General features: G+C 37.9%; 1 protein-coding gene across 3 annotated transcripts in view; it reads right to left on the reverse strand.

Moving 5' to 3' along the window:
- Positions 1-1,848: 1,848 nt before the first annotated feature.
- Positions 1,849-27,714, reverse strand: part of LOC121950391 (protein inscuteable homolog) — a 67,181-nt gene continuing 41,315 nt past the window's right edge. For all 3 annotated transcript variants that reach the window (XM_042496374.1, XM_042496375.1, XM_042496376.1), the window contains exons 4-13: positions 26,427-26,479; positions 26,222-26,345; positions 25,712-25,825; positions 17,091-17,216; positions 9,892-10,063; positions 9,100-9,278; positions 8,421-8,487; positions 6,904-7,059; positions 4,901-4,977; positions 1,849-3,392 (exon numbers count right to left, since the gene is read on the reverse strand). In XM_042496374.1, coding sequence (XP_042352308.1) covers positions 3,264-3,392; positions 4,901-4,977; positions 6,904-7,059; positions 8,421-8,487; positions 9,100-9,278; positions 9,892-10,063; positions 17,091-17,216; positions 25,712-25,825; positions 26,222-26,345; positions 26,427-26,479 — 1,197 coding nt within the window. In that variant the 3' untranslated portion in view covers positions 1,849-3,263. The remainder of the gene's footprint in view (positions 3,393-4,900; positions 4,978-6,903; positions 7,060-8,420; positions 8,488-9,099; positions 9,279-9,891; positions 10,064-17,090; positions 17,217-25,711; positions 25,826-26,221; positions 26,346-26,426; positions 26,480-27,714) is intronic.

Consider the following 27,714-nt stretch of genomic DNA (forward strand, 5'->3'; position numbering starts at 1 on the left):
ACCCAGAGCTACAATACTCGGCATCATGGTCATGGTTGGACCAAAACAATATCAAAGGAACCTGTGTTTTTAGGCCGTCTGTTTAGTTCTCCTCTGCGTCAATACATATTTCATTGGGTCTCAACAAAGCGAGGCAGGAGCATATTCTATCACAAAGGCCTCTGAACACAGTCCCACGTGTATGCTGGACAACACACACTCATGCACACACAAAGCAGCTCAATTGTCTCAACTCTGGGCTGGAGTGTAACAAGTCCAGGCTCAGCGTAAGTGCCCTTAGGTTAAAAAGAAGCTACAGAGAAAGCAAGAAGACCCTCAATTGTCTCTCCAAGGACAGGAAGGCTTATGGAGGAGGAAAAAAAACCTGAGTGTTTCTATCAAAGAGATGACAATACAGAGGACAAGTTTGGCAGATCGGCCCTCAGATATTTCTTTGTAATCACTCACTACATCATGTCCCAATCACTCAAAATGTTGTGAAAACTCTGCAACACTTACAGTTTAAGAACCCTTCTCTAATCCATTGTGAATTAATAAATTCTCAATGTGAGAAGCAGACATTTTGATGACAAGTTTTTCTAATGCACACAGCTGCACTCTTTTCTCCTCCCAACGAGACCTAATGTTTATCTGGAAAGTTTGAGGCTTACAGCAAATGTCCCTCCTGGTTTTATTTTATTTATTTATTTTTTTTTGAGAGGACCTGGCAGTTCACGGAGGACCAACAGGTAGACCTTTGGGTCCACCTCCTCTTGTCTGTTAGCCTCTTTCTTTCTCTGTGAGCCTTGTTCAAAGGCTTTTCTCATCCCCATGCCTGCGTTTGTGCAGAAGAAAGACTGTGAGAGCGCAGTTCCTCTGAGATACCTGGAGGTTGGGGGGGCCCTCCGAGGAACTTAAGCTGCAAGGACCCCAACTGCACTCACACTGCAATAAGGTGGCACTGTGTGCTGACTGTTCTGAATTTGGTGTTTGCCTGCTGTACTGGTGGTGGTGTAGCAATGCTCCATTGACCACAATAAATATGAACAGCAGTTGAAATGCAGTCTGTATTGCAGGAGTTGGGGTGTGGGAGTAGAAAATAAGACTCAAGACTTTAAATTACAGCATGAAATGCAGACGGTCAGCATCAGTTGACAACGCAGCCAGACAAAACCTAGCACATTGGCATGATACTCTGCTGGATGGAGTCCGGTTGACACACTGTAACGATGTAATATAAGCAGCACAAAGGTCCCAATAGGACAGAAGGGTTGATGGATGGATCCAACAAAATGTGGACTTTCATGCAGGAGTCCAGCATTAACTTTCCATCTGATGTATCTTTCTTCACCTAACAATGCACTTTTGTTGCCTAAACATAACTACATGCTTTTGTAGTATAATCCAAGCACACGCTTTTGTTGACATCCCAGCATTTGTAGCAGCCTAAAGGAACGTCAACAGGAGATGCAGAAGGATACTTAGAGAGTAATATGTAGACACAGAAGTCCACTGACAAAGGGGCAATATGTGACGACTTGGGATGAGAATGCGTTAGGAAAACCAGCTATTTTTTGTTTCCAGCTTACCAAGTATTCAGGTTCTGAGCCAATTTATTTTGGTTGAAATGCTCTGGATGTTTCACAATTAGATGTGGGATGTAGTACTCCTTTGATTTTCTATTTGGTTGTGTTAGTGTCTGGATTCTTCACCATGTTAACTACGAGTTCTTGTGGGTTGCTCATGTTCTGAGTTCTGAATCAAGTGTACAGCTTTGTGACAACACATATGGCAGCATTTCACTCAAATGATAAACTGAACATTAACTGATTGCCTTTATTCCGTGCAAGGCACACAATAATGGTTACTCTTTAAATAATACACCAAGACCATTTAATAGATTCCTTTTCCAGTGGCAAATATAATATTTGATATCAATGGCAAATAAGTTTAAGAGAATAACTCAACATGCCATACAATGCACTTTAACAACATATTGTACACCAGGACAAATAGATCATGTTGCCACAAGCCTCCGTCAAACATTTTAAATACTAATAGTGCCCTTTCAATGTAAGTACTTGAATAGCAAGCATGAAAACATGTAAAAAGTTAAAACTGAAGGTAATAATTTAATTGTAAATGGTTATCCAAATAAAGTGACTGCCTGTTGAAAACATAAAAAGGTAATATATCTAAACAGATGTATATCTTTTGTATTCAAATGCTTAATACTTCATGTGAGCATTAGTTTCAGAAGCATTTCATTGTATTATCACATATGTAAAGGCTATCACATATTTCTTTCTCTGTTCTCAACATGCTTTGGACACAATATCATCAGACATCGCACAAATAAATTGCACAGTGGTAGCATTTAAAGTGTTTCATTCTAGAACAGGTTATACTTTCATTTTTAAAAAGAAGCACCTACTCATACAAAATAATTACTGATAGAGTCACTGATATGAAATTCCCAGCAGAATACAATACACTAATATGCCTTTTTTTTTTTTTTTTTTTGTAGAAAATTGTACACATTCATTGCAGTTAACTCTCTTGGTATGCATAATGATTCCAGTTGGTAAAAAAAGAATGTTTGTAATGTTTTGTTTTGTCATAAAATAGAGTAACTATAATTTAAAGACATTTTCAAAAAATGTTTTGTACCAAAAACTGTCATGGTGGGATTCCATAAATGTATGGTGTTGCTTCAAGGCACCATTTGCATTGCAATAATTTTCTATTACTTAAATTATCAGCGAATTACATTACAAATTTTAAAATGAAACGTTAGTCATCTACTATTGTGTATCTGTTTTCTTTCTCTTTTTTTCCAGATTGTAAAATGACACAAAAATAAATTTTCAGACCATTATTATGGAGGGAATTGATGATGCTGAACCATGTGAGGAAGGCCCCGAAAAAGGGACTCAACTCCAGAAAAGTAAAAAAAATGTATTGTGTGTATTGTGTATATGGCCCAAAATGGTCAGGTTACCAAGAGGCAACACAGTTGCACTAGGCATCACATTTCTATACATATAGAAGTCTTCTGCGTTTGTCCAACACGATACAGTTTCACTTCATTTGTCCAAATTCTTGTCTTGTACGACATTTAGACAAATAAAAAATCTTCTCAGGAAACAGGAAGTGACAAATCAAAGCTCCAATGTTTTGGGGTGAAACTGCTCGTTAGTTCTCTCTGTGTCATGAAACTGTACATATATGTGACCTTGTACATGTATTCGGCTCTCCACTATGAGTGCTCGCCGTGCAGGCCGTCATACAAAGCTCTCCTCCATGTTGGAACACAGCAGGAAAGAGTCGACTAGTCGCGGTTTGATCAGCTGCTGGTGGTCTGTTGCCTCAATGCTGTCTGGACACCCCGCTGCCAGCCTCCTCAGGGCAGCCTGGACACACACAGACACACACACACACACACACACAGATTTGCACATTAGTATGTATGTGCACAAACCCAAAAGGCACACAGACATGTGCATTATTACAGATCATGATGTACTGCTGTAAATACATGCATCAAAATCATGTTTATACATAAACAATCACACATGCAGACAACTGTGATAACTGTGTACATTATTTCTGGTGCTGCTTTCAGACAGCTTTCACAAGTATTTAACCCTGTAAAACATGAGCACATTAGCATGATTTCTTATAAAAAGATGGGAAAAAGGTATTAAGCAATTTGGTAAGAAATAACACCCACATAAAAAGATATTAGTAAATTTAAAAAACGTAAAATTACGTAAAATTATTTTTGAAAAGCTAGGGGAAAATGTTTTGGGGGCAAAAAGCCAGGGAAAAACTATAATTATATATATCATAATAACATATTTAAAATCAATTACAAAATTATTGCAGTTTTTAAAACTTTTTCAAGATACTTGTGTGTTGTGTCTTGTGTTTACATGTTTTGGCTTTTATTTGTTTTTAGACTCATTTTCTGGTAATTTTGTCGTACTTCTTACCAATTTCTTACTCATTTTTGGCCATTTCTTCTTCTTTGCCTTCTTTCTGTGTTTTTGAAAGAAATTAAGCCAATTTGCTCATGTTTCAAAGGGCTGACATTAATAAAGAAAAACCTTTATGTATCTGTTACAGTAAAAAAAAAACATTCTGTAGTGATACTGTGATGAATTTAGTCGTACCTGTTTCAATAACACGTGATTTTTATTTTTATTTTTTCAAGAGCACACGAGTAACACGTGTGACGTCTCAAGCCAATTCAGCAGGGAGAGCCTTCGACATTTACATTTAAGATTACAAATGATCTGCGAAAGCTCAGCACCCTTTGAAGGTAAAAACTCAACACCCACAAATGCTCTACTTGACCCTTGGCTAAAAGGATAAAATAGAATCACATTAATTTGAATAGACTGACAAGTGTGGGTACAGTGAAGAGGAGGGCATTTCTCAGTGCAGCGCAGCAGCCCAATTAAGCTCCTGAACATTATGGGCTTCAAATCCCCTCGTCGACCCTACGATCTGGTCTTAATAATTATGACCAGAATGAGAGAATGATAAAGTACAAGCATGGATATTATTCATGATATGCACATATTTAAACATATGATGCTTGAGATGATGTGAACCGGTCAGCTATCTCAACATGGCTTAAAGATACTGAGGTTGTGATGCGTTTTCAATGTTCAGATATTGCCCTGTGGATGTAATTAAATTGGACAGTCCATTTGGTGCGCCGATGTAACACATGCAGGCTTGCAGTATAACGCCCTACCATTTAAGTGCTGTATAGCGAGTGCAGCTGGAAATGTATAGTATTTAGGGGGCACGACAGAAAAAGGCAGTTTGAATGACATATTTGTATTCAGGACATGGAGTCATTTACACATATCTAAAGGTATGCATGCACACACATACACTTTATACCTACCAGGCAAGCAACCAGCACTGAGTCACTGTTATTTCTCTCAGTAGGGGAGCGGCACAGTTCAATAAGACGAGGAACAGCTAAAGACAACAGAGAAAAAATCACTTACAAGCTCTCCCCTTTCTTAGATATATCAAATCTCAACGCTGATGCAGAGAAAGCAGTGATGTTCAGGAGACATTCAGCGTAAAACCACTTTTTTGTCATGTTCAGGGAGGAACCATTACATTTAAATTCTGACTGTTTATTTGGTAAATTTTCTAAAGTCAGTGAGTTGCACCAACAACAATTAATTTAATCAAGCTCTAGTCAGTGTTTAGTTAAACTTCATTTAAAATTAGTAAATCCAGATTTAAAATTAAGCAGAGCTCTGTTGCACCAAAATTAATCTCAGTTTAATAATACTGAGGGTTTAACAATACTGATGATGGCCTGGCAGAGAGGCTCAAATTTTGCCCCATTTTGGGAAAAACTGAATAGAAAAATACTGCCAAATCATAGAAGATAAAAAAAGGACGACAGCACAATATTTCTGTCACTACCATGTTTGACATTTGGCCCAATCTTCCTGTTCAGCTCCAAAACAGTTTCCTTGGTGAAGCGCTATCTTGACAAACATTCATCATCATCATCATCATCATACAAGTCAAGCTGGGTTGAGGCTGTCTCTCACCTTTCTTATAGGAAATTATTATTTTGCTCAGTCCATCTCAAAAGGGAAGTTTTTAAATTTAAATCTCCTCTAATGTGGGTTTAAAGTTAACCCTGGATCACAGTTTAATCTGTGCACCTTGCCATTATGGGTGCAAATTTGCAAACCCTAGGATAGCGAAGGAATAACTCTCCCTATAAGTGGCTAGGAGTCGTCACCTTTGGTGGTTGGTTTGGTTAGGTTTAGGCAAAAAGGAGTGTGATACTTAGGGTAAGAATGTAAAGGTAAGCCAATCAGAGCCAGATTTAGGTGAGCCTTTCTTTAACCATCCCAGCATTCACAAATTTGTGCTATGGGCAGGTGCCGCACAGTGATTTAGTTTAACGCGACCGCAAAAGGATTCATGGGTAACAATTTTTTTAAATTTAATTTTCTTCTGTACCCTAGCGTTATCGAGTCAGTTCTCCTGAAAGGTGCCTCTGTTTTTTTCTATGTGCTCACAGTCATCATTAAGAATTAACTCTTCATTTAAAGAAAACTCATTTAGCCAGCAAACTTTTAGCTCATTGTGTCAACTCATCTCATCCCTGATCTTCAAAGAACTCACAATCTCTCGACCCAGATCATACACTCCACTTGTATCTTGTTCTGCTTTGGTCTGATGCAGGTTCAGACTACTGATGTGCAGAGGGGCCCATTTCAGTAAGAGCCTTGTTCCCAGTCAAAGGAGCTCTAAGTAAGTACGCTAACCTCCCCTGCCAATCCATGTCTTTGTCTCCTTTGTATTAGATGTCTGTGATATGCACTCTGTATGTCTTTTGTGTGGTACTGTGGAAAAAACAATTCCTTCCCAAGGACAAATACACTATATACATCTCAGTGCATATATATATATATTTTTCAAACAGATATTATATCACGTCTACTTTAGTTAAAATAAAAACAGTACTTTACATCTCTGGTTTCTGTTTTGGAGCTAAATATATGTTACTTTCCACTAATCATATTATGGGAATTCATGGAGCATTCATAGAGAGTTGCTTCCCATGAGACAAAGAGGGCCTCTAGAAAATGCACCTGAAGTACATATACTACATGTATTTATTAGAGTACGAGGAACTCTGGCCTTTGAAATGGTCTTGTGAGACATTTTTTTCTCGTTGAAGGTATAGCCTATAAGATTTTGTTACATCTAGCAGTATGTTGGCAGATACTGACTGACTGACTGAAACTTCTCCGGCTATGCTGATTCCCGTGAACAACTATTTAGTCTGTGTTGCTGTTTACCCGGTTTCTTTATACCACTTGTTTTTCAGCACTATTTTTGTTTATCTTAAATGAAATTATGCACTACCTTTAAGCTGGATGGCTGTTTGGGCCACATCAGGGTCCCTGCTCAGACGAGCCAGAGTGACAGCAGCTTTCTGCTGAACGCGCTCGCATGCAGCACCCTCTGATGGACTGGATGAGGACGGCTTTTCTCCCAGCAGCAGCAGGAGACGCTCTATTCCTAAAAGAAATGATTTGCAGTAGAGAATAACCAGGCAAGAAGCCAAGAAGGGCGTCAGAGACGATGGAAAGGGACAGACACAACAAATAGCACAGTCAGAAAAAGACACTACCAAAGTTACATTGAAGTTACAACACTTTAAGAGATTGTCTGTTTCCTGGTGACAGGAAATTCATGAAGTTGCTTCAGGCAGAAACTTAGGAAAGCAAACAAATAGATGAGTTAGAAACATGAAGTTACACAAGACTCAGACACAAAAGAGTGCTCAGGTGAATTAGAAAGGTACACACATTACTGTCAGAGAGGATTTTCTCCAAAAGTGGAGTTAGAAATAAAAATCAACAGTTCAGAACCACTTAATCCAAAAAAAAGAAAGAAGAAAGATGAAATAAAAATAGCACAGTCTATCAGTCCTTGGGTGGTTACACAAATTCCTTCAAATATGCTGAGATTCACAGCTTTTGGACAATTGCAGGACAAAAACTATGAGGAACTGACTTCTAAATGCATTGTGCAGATTGTAAATGAAAAAAAATGTTCTGGCAATTGTATTTATTCTATTGTAATTATTCTCTGACGCAATAATTATTGTCTCACACAATAACCCAGAACCTTATGGAAAACTTTTGTGTCTCGTTCATCCAAACATAGAGACGATTGTACAGGATAGACTCTTATTGAATAGCAGAAAATATTAATATGTAAAATAAAGGAATAAAAAACATGTTTTTGAAAGAAAATTTACATACACCCCAGTTGTTCAAAAAATGCATATTCTCAGGGGTTGATATTTTATTTCAGCTTTTCCAGGCTACTTTATTGATATTATCTGATGCTGCCATCTTGAGGATTAAAGTAGAATTACACCATTTTTTCTCTTGCTTTTACAACAACTTATGGGTAATAGTGAGACACTTGATTCTTTTTGGTGCAGAAGAAGAAATTTAGAGTACTGCACTGGGTCAGCAAAGTTGGTGTTAGGGATGTTGAAGTAAAAAAAAAAAAAAAATAGGTGCTCTTCGAGGATAGGGTAAGTAGTCAAGTGGTCTAGTGAAAAAGATGGCTGTCCAGCTTACTCCTATTGGATGTCCATGGTTTTGGTTGTGGTCTTAAATAATAATGATCATAAATAATAATGAATAAAAAGCATCTGAGGCACTTGGATAGTAAGTTAAAAAAGCTTAATTGATACATGGATATCAAAGTTTCAGCCACAGACTTTCATTTACAGTAAGCTGGACAGTTTTTTTGTTTTTAATTTTTAAATGCTGGTGTATGCCCTTCACCCAACAACAGTCTTGCCCATGAAAAATAATAATGTGTGGCATTCAATTACAAATAATAGTTGTAGAATAGTTTACCTTGGTCCTGCAGGACTTCAGAGGCACACTGCTCTAGTACTGATAGGTTTGCCAAGATTGTTACTACCTGAGATTAAAAAGATAAACGTAAAAAAACATGATGAATGATCTGAAACATGTACTTTTGCTTTTTCCATTTTAAGTGCAGAAAGTGACACATAAAAAGCAAACTGTTTTCTGTACCAGTATATACCATGTATTAAAACTAAATTCTTGGTACAATGGTTTGATCCAAACACACTCCCAGCTACTGTTAGAGCTGCCCTGTATGATCACAACCTTTGGACCCTCAATATAAGTTAATGCTGTGAGTTCTCATTACTAAGTTATTATTTTGTAATTTTTAATACTTAAGATTTTGTGACCAGCACCCAAATGCAAATGTCACAATCAGAGACAATTTTATTGCCATGTAGGTTTGCACATACAAGGAATTTGTGTTTTAATGCATAACTTAAACAAATACAACATAAAAGTCACAAAATATAATAGAAAATAGAAAAATGTACAATAGAAAATATTTTAAAACTGTAAGAAATATGTAACATTATATTTGTTTTGGGCCAGGTATCAGTGCCAACACAATTTTTTTAAAGAAATCAAGCCAATTTGCTCAGATTTCAAGGGGCTAAAGTGGAAGAGCTGCACAGTTTTGTGCAAAAGTGTGCATGATGTGTACCTGGTCTTTGGAGTAAGGTGTGTCAACCCTCTGGCGGTCTCTGCAGGCCTGCAGCAGGATGTGGATGGCATTCAGCTGGAGCAGAATCTCACAGGCCATGCTGTCGAAGAAGGTGATATTGGCCAAGGCTGCAGACGCTAGGAGGAATACTTCACCACAGGAGGCGCTCTCGCACAACTCTGAGAGTAAGAAATCACTCATTCAGTACAGTGGTTATAAATAACACAACAACACATGCAAAGCAAAGAAGTGCACTGATCGACTGACACATTATTTGCTCTTGCATTCATTTGTCTGCGTGGTTTTGGGAGACGTTTGAGCTTTATAGAGATCTAATGCCATGATACTGTAAACAACCTTTAGTTTTTAATTTGGACAGGGAGAGCAGCAGTGTGCAGCAGTGGAATGTTAAAATGGTGGAAAAAAGTACAATTTCTTATATTTTTTTATTTTAAACTCTGCATTGTTTGAATCCATGTTTACTAGCTTCTTCTTCACAGCCTTTGCAACATATTTTTACCTGTACATCAACTGGAGGGACTGCATATTGCCCAACTTTCCATAAAGTTTCATAACACTACTGGATGTCTGAAACTCCTCACTTTTAAACAAAAACTAAATAAAATGAATAAATAAACAATAAATTCAGGTATTGTAACTTTCTTTACAATGAATACCCACTGTTTGTTTTTTTGACCTAATAAAAAAAAAACTGTTTCTCCAAACAATTCTTGGTCAGGTCGACTATGAGTGAAAGGTCAGGGTTTCATCATCAGTGCCACCCCCACTTACTGATGAGGGCCGTGACAATGTCGTGCATGCTCTCCAGGAAGCTGGCGAGGTGCTGCGTCGACGTGTGGTGAGGCGAGGTGATCTGAGCCACAACTGCCGCTGCCTCGGCCCTGGCTGCTTCCACACTGCTCTCATCAGTCAAGATGTCCGCAAGGCACAAGATCCCATCCACCTAAATATCAGACAACATAAATACACATTATGCATCGGTAATATGGCTAACTGTGATAAAGGTAGCCAGAGAGGGCAATGAGTAACCTGACAAGACATTATTCAAAATTAACAAGCAATTTGAGTAAAAAAAAAAGTTTTTTAAAAAAAGGGTAAGAAGATAAATAAAATCAGAGAAATTACATCTATGACAGTTTTAAATATATATTTAAAGTAATAAATAGACTTTCCTGGACAAAACTAAAAAAACTTAAAAAAAAAAAAATAATTTTTCTTATCACCTTTTCCTAATTTGCAATTTGTGAGCCATCTCTTGCTCGTTGTCAATTTTTACAAGTTCTAAAAGAAACCAAATGAATTTTCTCAAGTGTCAAAGGTTTTAATGCTTGTGAAAGGCGTCTGAATGCAGCAAAAGAAAACTGATGTCGATCCAGGTTTCAAAGGGTTAATGCTTTTTAAGGCCTTATATAACGTTTTAAGGATCAAGTATAACGTTACATAGGTATCTGGGTCCCTGCATCTTTATTCTTTTTATATCAAGGACCACATTGAAAACAGGTTTTGAACTTTATTGTGTCGTCCTTGACATTTTATAACTTGTCTGATTTAATGGCCTTTTTGTAAAAAAAGAGCTGAAAGATGCAAAGAACGAGAGTAGATATAGCAATTCATTAAAATATTCAATAGAACAAATTACCTTCAGTGGGATCTGTCTGCAGGCCTGATTGCTAAACTGAAACATCACTTAAAATTTCATCTCAACACTGCAGGGATGACAAAACATCTGCAGCATCACTGGCCATCCAGACAGACAGTTAAGTGTCCATGGTGTCAGCTTGGCTAAAACTTACAGCTCTGCCCGTAAAAAGCCATCACAATTAAAACACACCACTCTGATTTAATGACTCAGAAAACTCTTGTATGTCTGGCTGGCATTGACCCAGAGTGTGTGCATCATCAGAGTTGAGGATGAGCTCAGAGTTTTAGAGTAGCAGGAAATCCTCTTATGTTTAAAGTTAAGTTCACTCAGGGCCAGGAGGTCATATTTATCTCATCTGTGTGTTTGTGCTTCTTGTGTGTGTAGGTTTGGTTGTGCCTGTAGAGACTTCAGGATAATATGGGGACGTGAAAATGATTTTCTTCCACTTGGGGGCAGTATTGCACAGCTCATACAAACTTTACCACAGTGGCTCAGTGATGGAAGACGTATTCAGATCCTTAATACTTTTTTAAGTATTAATACTACACTGTAAATATACTCTGATACAAGTTAAACTCCTAAAAATATTTAACTTACTTAATTAAAGTGAGTAAGTATATTCAGGAAAAGTACTGAAAGTATTAAATCCAAGTATCCAATACAGAAAATTCTTTAAAAAAAGCAAACAAGCAACCAAACAAAACCCCTAAAAAAACAAAAATAGAAACAGACTTAAATGTTTATCAAAATAGTTGGCAATCAATTTTCTGGCAATCGATTGAATAATCAACAAATCATTGCAGCTGCTCTTGTATAAACTGTTTGGTAATTTAAATTTAAAAGTATAAAGTAACATGAAAAGGAAATTCTCCAAAGTAAACACAATTTGTGCTTTAGTACAGTACTTGAGTAAATGTACTTAGTTACACTTCACCACTACAGCTGCTGAGTGTTTCTCTGCATCTGTCAATGTAGTTCTTATCCAGTCTTTTATGTTTAAATGTGTTGAAAATCAGCACACATTCTGGAAACCATCCATATTATCAATTCAAATTTAATTTGAAACTGCAGGATTATGTTTTCCATGGTGGTGATGGACACCTATATTGTATCCACCAGAAACATTTTGTTTTCTGTCTATGTCACTTTTCAACTACAGTCATTACTGCTATTATTTATGGGAAAGAAAAAATAATATTTTTGATGCTCAGGCACCAGCCAGCACTCTTGAAAACAAAACTTTAGAGCATCCAGAGTGAGGCACACCGTCAGCTCTCAGCCCGCCACACCTGTCAGTCTTATCTGCTGACGAGCATCAGTGCACTGAGCTTCACAGGCCAATTCCCTATTTTTGTCTCCGTGGACGTCAGCAGCACTGTGCCATCGCGACCCACTGACGTGGAACAATCCACTCTCCGCACCCCCGTTCATCTATGGCCCCCCTCCCTATATTCCCCCCACCCTCATCCCTACCTGCACCTCCTCCCTCCTTAAAATAGGATATTCCCCAACTCCTCATTTACCGTTCACCGGATGTATCTCATTCAGTTTATTCTCTGAGCCGACGCCAAATAACTTTACTGCATTTTTTGGAGTCACAACAAAGTTTACCATGTCTGCTCACGGGAGGTTTTTGCTTCACCATCCTGTTGAAAATGTTTTAGCCTGTGACCATAGAAAACAAATTATGTTTAGGAACAAAAGTGCAGAATTCTAAACGTGGCCACATATTAAATGTGTCACTTTTCTCCTCAGTTGACACTGAATGAATACTTAGCAAAGAGGCAGCAATTATGAGTTATGAAAGTGTCTTTAGTTTTTAAACCCATAAATCATCTGTTTGCTAAAATAAAGCACCCTGGAGTATGGATTAACATTTTTCCCTAAAAAAGGACATTTGTTGTTCTGGGAGCAGGAGCACACTATTATTGGAATCCTGGGACATTGCCTTGTTTTAAGGTATAGCTGCAGCTTCAGCTACAGTCAAACTCACTGGCTATATTCATGCAACCACATGCATAAATCTTTGGGTTTCCAACCTGGCCATTTTACCAACTTTACTACCTTTACCTCTGCTGTGAGGCTGAGTTTAGCATCCCTGCTGACTCCAAACGTTCCATCCAAATAAAAGGACGTACAAGAGTTTTGTATTCCTGTAGTGTATATATGTAATATATGTGGTTTGCGTCTAGAACTGAAGTAGTTTTTCTTATTTTACTATTATTATCTTATCTTAGGAAATAGGTAATAGCTTGCATGTGTATTTCCAGGAAGCCCTTTTCTTGTGATTAAACCGTACTCTGGTGTGATTGGATCTGGAGTACTGGAGTAGCCCTCATGACAGTCTAAAGAGGAGTGGTATGTGTAACAGGTACCGTCATTTTCATGTTGCATTCATTGACTATGTAAGCAACGGTGCATTCCATAACAGTAGTGCAGTGCTGAATTTCAAGAAATTGGGCGTAAAGTTGAATCCAGGCAACTTCATGCAAATCAGGAGCATCAAGCACAATTGACCACATCTGGAGCTCCCAAAAAACATTTATACTAACTGTTGTTGATCTAAAATAAAGACAGATTCAGCAACTCCATGGTTTATTTCTCAACTCAAATGATTTCAGAAACAAATTTCAAGGATGTTTTCTTAAAGGTAAAGTGTGTAAGATTTAGATTGCTCTCTAAAAACAACAGACCTGGTATCTCCATCCAATAATACACTGAATAAAGCCATTTCATGTCACAAATCAGTGTTTCTCCAACGCTGCTCATCGCAGAATGTCTTCTTATTAAAACTGCCGACACAAAAATTTGAATGGCTATATCTGGAGTTTTTGTTTTGTACATCCTGGACTACTTTAGAAACATAGTACTCAACATGGCAATATTTGTGGTCAACCCTAACCCTAACTCTATAAATGGCTTATAATGAAAACATGATTATTATTTCCTGGTGATTGTTCACAAAAAAAAAACCCATTCCTATTATATTAACCTCAATTTCTGCCAATACATCCCCTTAAATAGTACACTCTGGACCATTAATGTAAGAGAAAGTTTCCAAAAGAGCTGCAATGTTAGTGAGGTTTAATATCTACAAGCAGACAGCCACCATTTCTAATGGCACACCCAACAACTGTCCAATGCTGGGAAGCAGCACCACCCCCTCAGTCCAAAAACAACTCTGTGGACACCTACCATAGCACACATAAGCAAGCAGCATGACTGATGCATGTCAACGTGTCAAGATGTGTAACATCAACACTTCCGAACATACTCCAGAAAAGCAGCTTTTTTATCATATTCATTCTTTGATTTGTCACATCCAGGCTACTGTATCTTGTCTACTTCCTACGCTGCATCAAATGATGTAAATTAAATCCAACATTTTAGAATTATACTCTAGAGCTAATCTTTTTCAGTAAAGTCTGATGTTTTTCACATAAAAACATGATTGTGCTGAGAAGTTTTAACTTTTAGTCTGATACAATATTGCCGTCACTAAACCTCAAAGTTCTTTTTTCTTTGTTCATTTGGAGCAGCTGCACTCCTAATCGATATTCTTTCCATTCACCATGTTATGATTAGATAATGTTCAAGTTGGGCATAAAACTAAGTTGGTATACAGTAAATCCACCAATGAGCAGTGCAGATGCATGCCGGCCCCTTTTCTCGATCACCCTTCAACAGTGACAGTTGTGTTTCTCAAGCCTCAGTGATCGCTGGTAAGCGGTTGGTAGCGTAGACTTGCCTGACAGCCTCTCTCCCGGGATGGGGCTGCTAATCTGGGGCGGACTTTGGTTCCCGTTAAAGAGTTTTCACACTTGGATGATTCACGCTGTCCCAGCTGCTCTATATGTGAGCACAGACGCCGTTGTGGCATCATTATTAGCCAGAATCAGGTTATATTTGTCTTTCTGTAAACGCTTGCTTGAGACAGGTGCGTCTGTTGTTTATTTTGGTTGAATTCTCGACAGGGAACAAACGAGGACAAACAAAGAAGGATGTGTCATTAGCTTCCTCTCTCCCTGTCTCGCCTTATTTTCTTCACAAACACAGCGTGGAGTCATTCAGGTCTAAATGTTTGACCTGTCAGCTTCAGCAGTCAGGAGGTCCAATATAATGATCTCATCTCTGTGCACCACGGAGACACACTGTAAATCATGACTCATCTTTTAGTGTGTACTGTATAATTCTGTCATCAGGAAATAAGCACAGTTCACAGTAAGATGCCTATTTTCTCACTGTCTCCAATCCTTAAATTATACAGCGAGAGTTTAATGGCGGCTCCCCTTGCCCTGAGGTAACTGAACTTGGTGAACTTATTCATGAAAATTTAATCAAGTAAATAGAAAAGTGGAGAACTCAACTGCTGCAGCCAAAAGTCCCCCCCCCCCAAAAAAAGCAACAATACAGCTACAGAGGCTGTGTGTGTGTGTGTGTGTGTGTGTGTGTGTGTGTGTCAAATGCTGCCTGCTAGACACTGTAAAAGTGCCACATGTAACATCAATTATTCATTATGAGACATAAACAAAGGACCAGCACCCTGTTAGTTTCTACACTGCGTTTTGTAAAAAAGTCTGCCTGTAGAAGATCTAGAAGTACGTGCAATATCTGTCTCCTTAGGGGCTGTTATTTTTAAGAGGGGAGTATCGGAGATGCAAAACTGGGGAAGTACATAAAATATTTTTTCAAACACTGGGGAGGGAATCATGTATTTTATTTTGGCTTATGGCAAGGCCATACTACTTTAAATGGTTGTATTTTGTGTATATTTGAAATACCCTCTGAGCCCAAAATATCACAGGCATGTTTGAAAGACTAGTTTTCTTTTTAAAATCTCTAAAATTAAATTATTCATCATGGCCAGAAACGATAGAAATTATGGTCTGATTTTCAGATTTTGAATGGTTCTTTCATATATCATGTGAAATGAATGCCTCTGTCAGGACACAAAACAAAATACAACATCTAAGCTTAAAGTAGTGATATTGCATCAAAATCAGTTCATTCTATATATCTTTAAAATTTGCCTAAAAATTCAAACATCAAATTCTACACTGTTGCATCCTTGAATTGTGTGTCTGGCTGGTGGGTGTTGCTTTGGTCTGCTATTTCCAACATGACAGCCGTGTCACAAACGTTCTCATTTTACAGCTAAACGGTACACTAAAATATGTTTCTGATAAGTTGTCTGCCTGATCCTAACAAATGCTTTAAGAAGTAGTAGGATGAGCAACTATTTTCATAAAAGTTTCCATATGTAGATTTAAACCAAGGTAAGTTGAACACAATAGAGATATTTTAAATATTTTCTAAGTGCAACATATTACAGGGAATATATAATTTATTTTTCCAGTAAAAAAAACCAACAACCCTCCTTTCATTTGGTTATCTCCTGATTTCACGATCACAAACTGCACACAAACACAAACTTTCTGTTAAGCTCTCTATTCCCCGACTCCTGCTGCTGCCATTGTTGGCCCATATTCACTGTGAAAACAAACGAACCTCCCAGTCATAACACAGAAAGTGAGAGCATGACTGAATATGTCCAGCAGTAGTGCAGACTATACTGTGCTGCTGCAGAGAAGAACAACCTCTTGTCTGAGCCACAACTTCAGCTGATCAACATAATCTGTCTGGACTGCAGGGAGGGAGCCAAGCTGTTTTACTGGAAGTACTGTACTTAGTTGAGATTAATGTCATCTCACTTTCTCCTTCCCTCACTCTGAGTTATAAAGATCCACATAACCATTTTTCTATTACCAGAAAATGTAGATTGATGCACGTGTGCCATTTTCCTCCCCATTTTAATTGATCTGGCCACAAAATACAAATGAAAATTCTGTAGATAAGTGGCCATTGTTCCTCATTAATAGTCAAATATATTAACCCTTTGAAACTTGGATTGGCATGCCTTTTCTTGTGATACATTCAGAGCCCTTCAAATGCTGAACAAATTGGTTTGCTTTAAAAAAAAAAAAAAAACATTGGAAAAAAGGCAATAAGCAACTTGGCAAAAAGTGTTCCATAAATTGCAAAAAAATTAGTAGATTTAGAAACTAATTTATTTATTTTTTTTATTATTTATCAAGCACATATTTAAATTACAGTATATGTATTGATTAGCTTATTTACTCATTTTTAGGTTTGCTTCTTGTACTTTTACAGGTTTTTTTTTGTTTGTTTTTTTGCTACGTTTGGAGTAATTTCTTCCTAAGTTGCTCATTGCCTTCTTCCCATGTTTTTCTAAGAAACCAGGCCAATTCTCTAAGGTTTCAAAGTGATAAATTAAGTTTTATAATGGATATAACTGTCAGAGCTTTACCTTGTCCAGCTGGTTGATGCCCTCCTCCACACAGCAGATGGAGGCCACTGTCCTCAGAGCGTGAGCATACAGGTCTCTGAAGCGGTCCTGCCTGCAGATCTTAAACAGGGCAACCACAGCTCCTTCCTGTGGAGGAATAAAAGTTATTAGATGTTTGTGCAATATGAAAGATCTACAGTGCTTCATAAATCTGCACTGATGCTAAATTGTAAAAAGTTCAGTCCATTTCAAGCATCATTCACAGTGTGGGTCTTGATCCGGTGTCTCTGAATACACTAAAGCTGCTAAATCTTATTTGCAAAAACATATCTTCATGTGATTGTAAAATACATTCATTAAATAAAAAGGGGAATTTGAATATTGTATCCCACAAAAAGGGAGAATAATTATTTGTTTTTTAGGCCTATGTAATATGTTGTAAGTTTCTGCAGCTCTATAGTTTATTGTAATCTGCTGTCACAATAGCTCTGTAGTTGTAGTTTTAGGCTGTAGTCATATAAGAAATGTTATTCCAGCTGGATTACATTTTCTAGTAACATAAAGAAGAAATGTTGTTTATTAACATATCTGGCCTAACAAATGTTGATACTAAACACATCAATTACATTTTCATTTTTTCTTACATTTTCTGCCAAATATCTGATTTTGCATTATCTGCTTGTAGTCACTACTTCATTATAAAACTTTTGTATGGTTATGTTTAGACCCTAGCCGCATTTGATTCAATTGTGGGAAAGATTGCAGTGTTGGTTTAGTACAATATAACTCACTTCAGATGTAAGATTTTTTTTTTATAAACTTTTAGCAGAAACTGTAATCTTCCCCAATCCTAAACCAAAGTGCAACTATTGCCTAAACTTAACCACAGACTTATGTCTTTACACAAAGTCTGAATTCTGGTCTCACTGTCTGCACTTTGTGTCCACCATCCATCCCCAGCTACCTCCCTGCAGTACATAAAATAAGTACTTACAAAAAGAACCTCTTGCCTCTGAATATACTGCAGGCCACAATGACACCACACATTTGGGAAAACAATTCAGTAATATATAAACATTATTTATAGAAGACAGGGCTGCGTATCTATACATTGTTAATTTAAAAATAGTTAGGAAGACTTTTCCATTAAGAGCACTCACCAACACCACATGATAAGAGACCAAAAGTTATATTCTCAAATGAAGATTATTGTTTTATTTGTCGAGTGGACACTGTGTTGCAATTACTTCTATGTTTGTGAGGAAAAAAGGGTGGTTCTGTTGGGAAAACAACTTTCAGTGAGAGCAAAGCTCTTTTGAGGCTTCCACAGACCTGACATTATTGTCCAAACATCCAAATTATACACCATACGTCATCATCGGCTCTTGTCTTGAAGCACACATGATTGTGCAGATCAAATTGCTCCGTGCTACAGTAGACGTGTGCTGTGAGAGCCAATAGCAGCATCTTGGTGTTAAAGAGTCCACGGGACCCGATATGACCGATGGTTTTGGCCATTTCTACTCAGCAAGCCTGCCAACCACAGAACCAAAATGGCTTGCACAATTCATCATGTCAGATAAAAACAGCCAAAATATACATATTTCATGAATGGAAAACACTGAGCTGAAAAAAGATGATTTGCTATCCATAATAGCTGAGCATTTTCTGTTGGATTATGCCCGGTGTAAACAAACAAAAATAGCTCCTGTATTGGCTCTATGTCTACACCAAAGCACCTCTCTGACAAAAAACACTTGCAGGTATTGAATTCTATTCAGCGTGCAGATAGATAGAATTACCTGGAGGAAGACGAAGCCTGTAACTACCACCATTATCCTAACAAGGCTATTATACTGGGCTGGTATGTCTCATATGCTGCTAGGGCCATGCTGCCAGGGCTTGGAGTGACTAATCATTCTGCCCTCCAGCCTGACCGCTCTTCCCTGTTCGCCGCCCACACAACATTGCTCTGAAATACCTGGAAAAATGGCGAACACTAACAGACAGTTTTCAGTCAACTTTCTGAAACTCCAGAGACTCAAAGGCTGATTCAAGCGTGTGTGTTGTGTTCTGGCAGGGATGAAGGGGTTTTTGATCCGGTTGTTGTTATTCTGTGACGCAATTGTTAGCTTTTGAAATTAATGTTAAGAATGGGTCTGTCTAGAATCTACTGCGCTTTTAAGATTTAGATGTATAGTCATATTTTGTGACATTAAAAAATTATGTTTTAAACTTTACTCCTTCTGTACTATTATCTCTGTACATTGCAGACATTATTTTTACACTTCATACTTTAAACTTTTGCACATCTCCTAGACAGTATGCCCCCCAAAAAGCATTAATTGATATAAACTGTTGAAATCCAGCGATAAATCAAGATTTAGAAAATTGTTTGACAGTCCTAGTATTGACTTGACCATTCTGTCTGACATAAGGCAAACATTCCTGCACAAAACTAGTGCTTCACAAACTGCAAAACTAAATTAATTTTAAAACATATATATTGTACATAACATAACTTTAATTGTGACTTTTTCGATTCTATATTTATGTTTGCATAGTGTATGATGTACCTGTATGAAATGACCAGATTTTTATGGTTGTCTGATTGGATAATCTAGCTGCAACAGCATGTACGTTTATGTACAGAATTTGAGTGATACTTGTACCAGGCTGTTTACATGGACTGTTTGTACATATACCGACGAATTCTGAACTACATGAAAGCCATGTAATCTGGAGGGCTATGTACAGCTGAGCAATAGGATGATGAAAGTGTATAAGGAAATAATATAAAGAACAAAAGGCCATGTAAGAAGGCAGGTTGGGGTGGTGAATGGGTCAAGCAATCCCAGGACTTTCCCCAGGTGACTGGTGTTTGGGTCCTGTGTGAAACCAAGTGAACTTTGAATCATTTTAAGGCACGTCTTCACCATGTTTCTATCCCTAAACTTAACCTACATAGCCTTTCTTACTTAAACCTAATCTACATAACTTTACATTAATTATTTAACTTTATGTTAAGTACGCAACTTTTTGTTAAGCACATTACTATACATTAAGTACTTAACGTGACAACCAGCACAATTTATTTTCCTAAAGCTAACTTACGTAACTTTACAATGCTGCTTATACATATGCGTGGTAAAAGTCGACTAGATATGAAATAAAGCAGCACTAAATGTGGAAATTTTCTTTACTTTATGACTAGTGCTTATCATATAGCATTTAGAAATCTGTCCTTATTCAGTCTAAATCAGACATCAATAAGAGGAAAGCCTCCAGCCTGACTACCAGTACCAGACAGTTTTATTCAGACATTCATCAGTTTATAGTAGAAGTGCCTTTCTGTTTGTTTCATCTTTACAGACTTCTTCCTCCTGCTTTTTCTCTTCACAGATCATTGGGCTCGTCAGTTGTATCTTTCCCTTCCCCATCAAACAACTTGCAGTTCTATTGTTTCCAGTGACTTCATCCCCATCTCTTCAGTGAAGCCCATGGAATACATTTATCCTCACACTCATGCATTTTGGTACTTGCTGCACTAACACCATCATGTGAGACTTGACTACTCGTCTAAAAATGCCTCTCTATCCGTTTCTTTGCATGTGAAGGCCAACACAGCGTGTAATTTCTTTCCATCTCATCATTTCCTAAACTGAACTCTGGTCTGTTGTACTTGCTCACACGATGCCTGCAGCTTCTTCAGGTTGCAGCCAGTTTACTTCTTGATATACAAACAAAAGGTTGTTAGTTAAGATTTTAAATTTCTCAAGGACCTTATTGTGTTCACAAAAAGGTTGGTGGACAAAGCTAAATCATTATGTTTCTTAGACTAAGAAAAACATTTACCTTTGTGTTGTCTAATTTCTATTGAAACATCTTTTTGTACATCTTCATCTGTTGCACTGTATTTCAAACATTCCAGCCACCACAATGAAATGTTGGCATTATACGTTTCAGCAAACCACTGTAAGAGACATTTGTCATTTCCAAATGCATTATATGAGCGTTTCTAAAGTGACATAGAATATGAGCTGACTATGTCATAAGGAGGTGGAGGGGACGGTGGATCATTTAACACCAAGGTAATACACCGGCCAAGCTGCAGACCACTGTTTAAGACCAACACATAACAAAACAGGTTGTTTTTTAGGAAGTCATTGCTGCATTTCCAGCAGCTTGTTACAGTTTTTTTAGTGACTCCTCACTGTGTTTCCAGGAAAAGTGTGTGGTTTTATGTTTCCTGCCAGGACAATGTCACAAAAAGCGGTTGTTTTTTATCAAGCCTCTGCTGCTTTTCCAGCCAAGATTGTGCCACCGAAAGGTGAGGCCTGCACATTGTTCAGATGACCCAAAAGTCCAAAACCCAATTAATCCAAAAAATATGGACCATTGGACCTGACGGCCATTTAATGTTTTGGCTTAAAACATATTTTGTGGCTCAAATGGCACTGGGAAATGCCACAAACGGTCAGTAAAAACAAGCGAGATCAGTGGCTCAGTTGCTGTAGGGAAAATGCCACTGGGAAATACTGCAAATGGTTGGAATGGTGGTTCAAATCAACGTATACTCATACATCGGTTACTATGAAAATGCACACATAACAGTTCATATGATATCTTACTCATTAGTGGCTCACAATGCTGAGAAACTGAAACTTACTGCAGGCAGTGAGTATTTTCTGAGAAAAGGGACCAAACCAGAGCAAAAGGTGTTTGTTTTTGGGATGACGGCCTGTCACAGAAGTGGGCTTTTGTTCCAAAGAGACATCTTCCAGACTAAAGGGGCTTCGAAATTTTGGGCCATCAGAACAATGGCATTTCTATATAAAATATAATGAAATGTAAAATTTCAACATATCTATAACATAACAACGTATAAAACTAACGTATCTGTGGTTTGCAGAAAGATACAATGCCAGCATTTATGTTGGTGATTGATTTTGATGTCTTTGCCCTGTCTACCCAGGTAGTTGTGATTACACGCTCGGCTCAGGCCAGAGTTATTGCCGCGTCATTCTCTCACACCCTACAGTTTAAAGCTTTCAGTGTTAGAGGACCAAGGACACACACATGGGGAGTGAGCCAACATGGACACATTTAGATCAGTATCCACCATGACAGTAGGTAAACACTGAGACAGCAAACTCCCCTGTACATCATGACACAGTTGCTCTCTAATACTCCAGCTGTTTGATTTATGAGGTGGCACACGGCTCAGTATTAAACACTGTCAGCTCATATAACATTTTTCTCCATAGTCATCTCAGCACTGGCCTTTTCTGTGAGAGGTTTCCATGTTCTCACTCTGTTTGTTGGTGCCTCTGTTTCCTCACAGAGTCCAGTTTGGTGGATTGAGAAAAAAATATTAAAAAGCTTTTTTAGATAAATGTGTAAAACATTTATTTTTTCATTATGAGTGGGTCATCAAATAAAGGCAGACATGGATTATGTTTGACAATCATCTGTATGGTTTGTTTTGACCAGCTTTGTACACCAAATGGATGCAGTTTATTCAGTTGTGACAAATCAGTCACAATTATGTGATTAGTAGTCAAAGTTTGATAAGCTGTGAATTAACAGAAAAGTGCTTTAAGGAGCCACGTCCTGCAATAGTATACACAACATATATTATGAGAATAAAACACAGAATAAGTTTTTAGAAGTGAGAGATGGTAGATGTTACAAACTTGTTCACTTTACTGGCATAATATACACATCTTGTAATTCTCTTGAATTAGATCTTGCGCTGTTCTTTGCATTATTGTAATGCATACATTTAATTCAGTATATGCAAACAAATTAAACAGCTTCTCCACAACTTAATGAAATGTATCGTTTTAAAACATATAATTGATTTAGCTCCGACAGAAAGTTTTAAATAATCACTTTGAATCGAATATATTACACAGTTTACTGAAAGCTTCTAAATCAATATTTTATTTTAAAAATTGATCAAATTATTACTTGTATTTTTTAAAGGGTTGCTAATGCCAACAATTATGTTGCACCACAATTGTTCAGGGGGTGTTCGGGGCTCATCCCCAACACATATGCTATACTATATAGCCCGCCAAGGAAGATACAATCCAAATTCCAATTTAAACAGCAGGCTGGTGGTTAACTGTATTGCTGAGTCTAATTTGTGCAATGGTAGCAACAGAAAGTTTGCTGATCTGGCAGGAATTCGAGACGGTCCACAATCAGACTCCCTTTGTGCTTGCTGAATTTTTGCATTGCTCTAGAAGAAAGGTCAAAAAATGCCGCTGGATGATGGCAGGCATCAAAACAGCTGCCCCTATTATTGAGTCATACACAGCAGCCAAAGTGCCAAATTCATTAACATTAATGTGATTGGGCTCAAACCACCACAGTCCTATTTCTCAAAACAGCGAAAAAAAACCCCAAAAACAACCAATTCCTACATGGGCCCCTGACAGCCTCTGGACCCCATGAATCTGGACCAGTTGCACTTTCGACATTTATGTCACTGGCTTACACCGACAAACCCACAGAGAATTAGCACTGAACTCTGTTGTACCTGTTAATGGTAATGAATTCATTGTTTTGGTTTAATGGCTTGCAACTTTACAGTTTTACTCGCACAGTTGTCATTAGTGCCATTTTCAGCTAAAGACAGCTGTTTCCAGTAAAGAAGTTTTGATGAACTCTGTGCCACATGTGGCTGGGAAGTGAACTTAGTGTTGCACTTAGCAGGTAGGGTCAGATAGTTACCATGGGAGTTGGTGGAGACCAAATCAGATGTAAAACTTAAAGAAATAAGCATTGGTTTTACATTCATCAAGTGGCCAAATACATTCAAAATCGATGCTCATGTTAGATGTGTAAAAATACAACTGTTGGCTAAACTAGATTGTCTTCCTTTAATAGTGAAATATACCAATGTTGTGTTTATAGCTACACTATCGGCACTGATTGTAAGTGACACAGGCTAAAATTAAAAGCAACTTCACCACATTTACATCCAATGACTTGTTTTTAACCAAATTTGTTAAGAAAAACATTAAACATAATGCCAAATGGTAAATCTAAAGGTTAAATTTTAAATCTAAATGTTAAATCTCTATGTTTAATTTGCATAATAGAATAATTTGCATAGTAAACTACTGTTGTTTAGATGTAACATTTAGATTTAGACTGAATACTGAGATTTAATATTTAAATGAAGATTGAACAATTAGATGAAGACTTGATATTTTGATTTAACATTTAACAGATTTAATACATATATGTACATATAACATTTTAATTAATCATTTTAATTTAAGTTATGTTTAACAATCCTCAAAGTATGACTTCATTGTCTTCTTCAAAACCCAGGTGCTGACTTAACAAAAACCCTGACTTGATGTGGAAGTCAATGTGTCAGCAACAAATAAGCAAAATGAGCAAAAGGATCTACTGTTGTTATCATGCAAGTTAGATGGATGTAAATGACAAGTTAAAACCTAATTATCACACAATACTCCCATTTTCCCAAGGAGCTGCCTCTGCCTTAAACTGTCTGGGATCCATTATGCTTTTTAACATTGTTAAACCCATCTGGTACTTCTAGCATATATACACAATGATTCATCTCTATTTATCATGCTGCCTGCTTCACTACCACACATTTAACGCAGAGCCCTCCTCTCCACACACAGCACATCACTCACTAAACACCATCTTTAAAAAGCAACACTGGCAGAGAGATGGAAAAGGTGGAACTATCAGGTGCCCACCCAAATATTTAAACGCCTCATTGCAGTTTTTCAAAACAAGTGCATGAGTAAAGTCTGCGGTAAATGATAATGAGTGAGGAGCTCGGATATGGGCCAAAGGATACTGTAACAGGGTGTGTATGTGACAGTGACTGGTGCTAGTTAATTAACTCTGATGGCAGGTGGAGGATGTTTCGTATTGGGGATTCATTAGCAGCCATTGGCAGGCATGTTTCCTTCAGACGCCTCTCTGAGGGCTCGGCCAGCAGCATTACAGAGGGAGTTAAGAAAGGTGGATTGAGAGGTTAAGATGCCTGAGCAACCTGCATTTGTAACCAGTGTTCACCCCTAATGGGAGCTGACAGTATTGATCTGACAATCTGGCAGCAAACAAGGTGTGTGTGTTATTCTTTGTGTGTTGGCCATCAGGAAGCGTCTTATCAAGAGGATCCTGGAAGCAGTTGGTTCACTAATGGCCAATTGAGACTTGCTGTCTGGTCTGTCTTGTCTTATCTCACAGTGAAATGGCTTTTTAGAGGCATGTATAAAGAGATAGCTGCAGGTCTGCTGGCCTGGACGATGAACACTGGCAAAAGGTGGAGCTGATCATAACGGGGTGTGTCTAGAGAGAAGCGAGGGGTGGAGACGTAATATCAAATGAAGCTGCTTCTGCCAAAGGCTGGGTGTGAGAAGAATATAATACATCACACTGCTGACTTGTCACTGACGTCAGGATCTCCTGGCTCACAGGTTTTTGCACAATGAAATGCGTCAGTGGAGATGGATTCATCTCAGGCACATTTCAATAGGCGTTGGTGGAAATTAATCTTCACCCAAATCAGACTCATGGCCAAGGTGGTGTAACTAATGAGAACACAGGATCACTACATCAGTGCAGAGTGCACTCCACAATACCTTGGCTATGATGCTGCAGAGCTGAGGTCCGTCCTGGGTGAGGGACAGCAGGTTGCTGATGGCACTGCCGATGGTGTGAACGTTGTCTGATGAGTCAATCTGTTTAATCAGGACCTGCGAGAAGATCAAATATTGTGCAATATTTTATCATGAACCCAGAAATGAAATTCTCACTGTCAGCAGCTGTTGCTTTTAAATGCTTTTGAAGTGTCTTTAAAGATATTTTAAGTGCATTTAAAGGAACAGTTCTCCACAAAATCAAAAGTAGAGAGTAGATTAGAGGCACACTTTCCTCCGCACAGCAATGCTGTTAGTGGGTGTAGTTCAGTAGAAAGATAAGAGTTCCTGCATGAAACTGTTCACAACAAGGTCTGTGGTCAATTGGAGAGATGGCAGACTTCTCTGTGGCCAATATATCCAACACTACTTGTGGAAATTTTCTGTAATCACAGCATCTTTTAAATAATTGATAATTATTTCAGGGCTAGGAATTATGATTAATTTACATACCCTTATCTCGTTGGCTAGAGCCATGTCAATCATGTTGCTGAAGGAATCACTGACATCTGTGAGGATCTCATGGATGGCCTCCCTCATGGACTTCAGGAAGAACTCATCATCGGTGTGAAGGCACCTGTAGGTGAAGGGATATTTAGGATTATTTTCCACATAAACCCAGCTGTTGACTATTTATCATAGCATTTTAGAGTTTTACCTTTCTGTAATATTGGTCAGTTCCATACATTTTTCCAGAAGAGACTTCTCATACTGCAACAAAAGGAAAAGGAGAAACACACTATGTAGACTAAATGGCTATTAATATACAGTATATTCTGTATAACCTGAGTTCAGTTTTATTTAGGAGTGTCAGCATTCACACATTTATGTCAATGCAATTAACATCCAAACATGTCGGCTGTCAACCGATTAATTTCTTTAATCATGATTAATTGATAAATTTCAAAAGTTACTCCCAATAAACTGCATTTATAAGTTACTTGATTGGGAATCAAATGAATGCAAAGAAATTTACGTCATGATCTTGAGACAACTTCAAAGCACTTATTCTGTGAAATACAGTGTTTGTTAACCTGGAGACATCCCTTAGACCAGAATCTTTAACGATGACTTGTCTGCAGTCAATTGCCACCCATTTAGCAGTGCTGCAGCTAACTTCTTCGATTTAATTTAATCCAAAGGTCTGTGGCAAGTTAACCACACTCTAAAATAGTTCTTTGTCTGCTTTGGGGATGTGTTTGCCCTCTGACATCAGTTTGATTAGCTGTACCTGTATGCTCCGTTTGCAGTAGGCAGTTGAAACTCAAAGTACCTCAGTGATATTTTTTTCAAAGTGAAATGAGCCATTTAAAAACACAGTGGTGTTATTTGGATCTCAGCGTCCTCTGATAGAGTTGATCACTCCATCAGCCTGGACCACCATAAGCATGTTGTTGACATTCAGGGTCTGGCCCTACAGTGGTTTGCCTCCTACCTACAGACATATCTGCCTCTGTTTCAGTTGACGTGTGTAGTACCACAAGGATCCATGTTAGGACCTATTTAATTTCATTGTGCATACTTCCTTTGAGTTCTATTTTCAGAAAATATAATACCACTTATCGTTTTATGCTTATGATTCCCAGCTGTACCTCCCACTCAAACATTGCAATCCATGCAGTATCTACGTATTAAATTGCATTGAGGATGTAAAATCCTGGATCATGGACTTAACCAGGTTAAAACAGAGGTTTAATCTTCAGTCTAGCAGTCAAGTCTGCTTCCACAATCAATGCCCATGAGCCTCTGTCCTTAAATGTTAAGTCACACGCCAAAAACTTAGAGTATTCTTTAATTCTGGTTTAAAGTTTGATAAACAAATCGTCTCAGTTCTCAGCACTAGCTTCAACCATCTCAGATCATTTGCAAATTTGAAACCATTCCTGTCCATTAAAGATTTAGAGATTTTAGCCCATGCTTTTATTTCTTCTTGTAGCAACTTCTGT

The sequence above is a fragment of the Plectropomus leopardus genome, chromosome 11 (genome assembly GCF_008729295.1).
Source record: "Plectropomus leopardus isolate mb chromosome 11, YSFRI_Pleo_2.0, whole genome shotgun sequence".
Lineage (NCBI taxonomy): Eukaryota > Metazoa > Chordata > Actinopteri > Perciformes > Serranidae > Plectropomus > Plectropomus leopardus.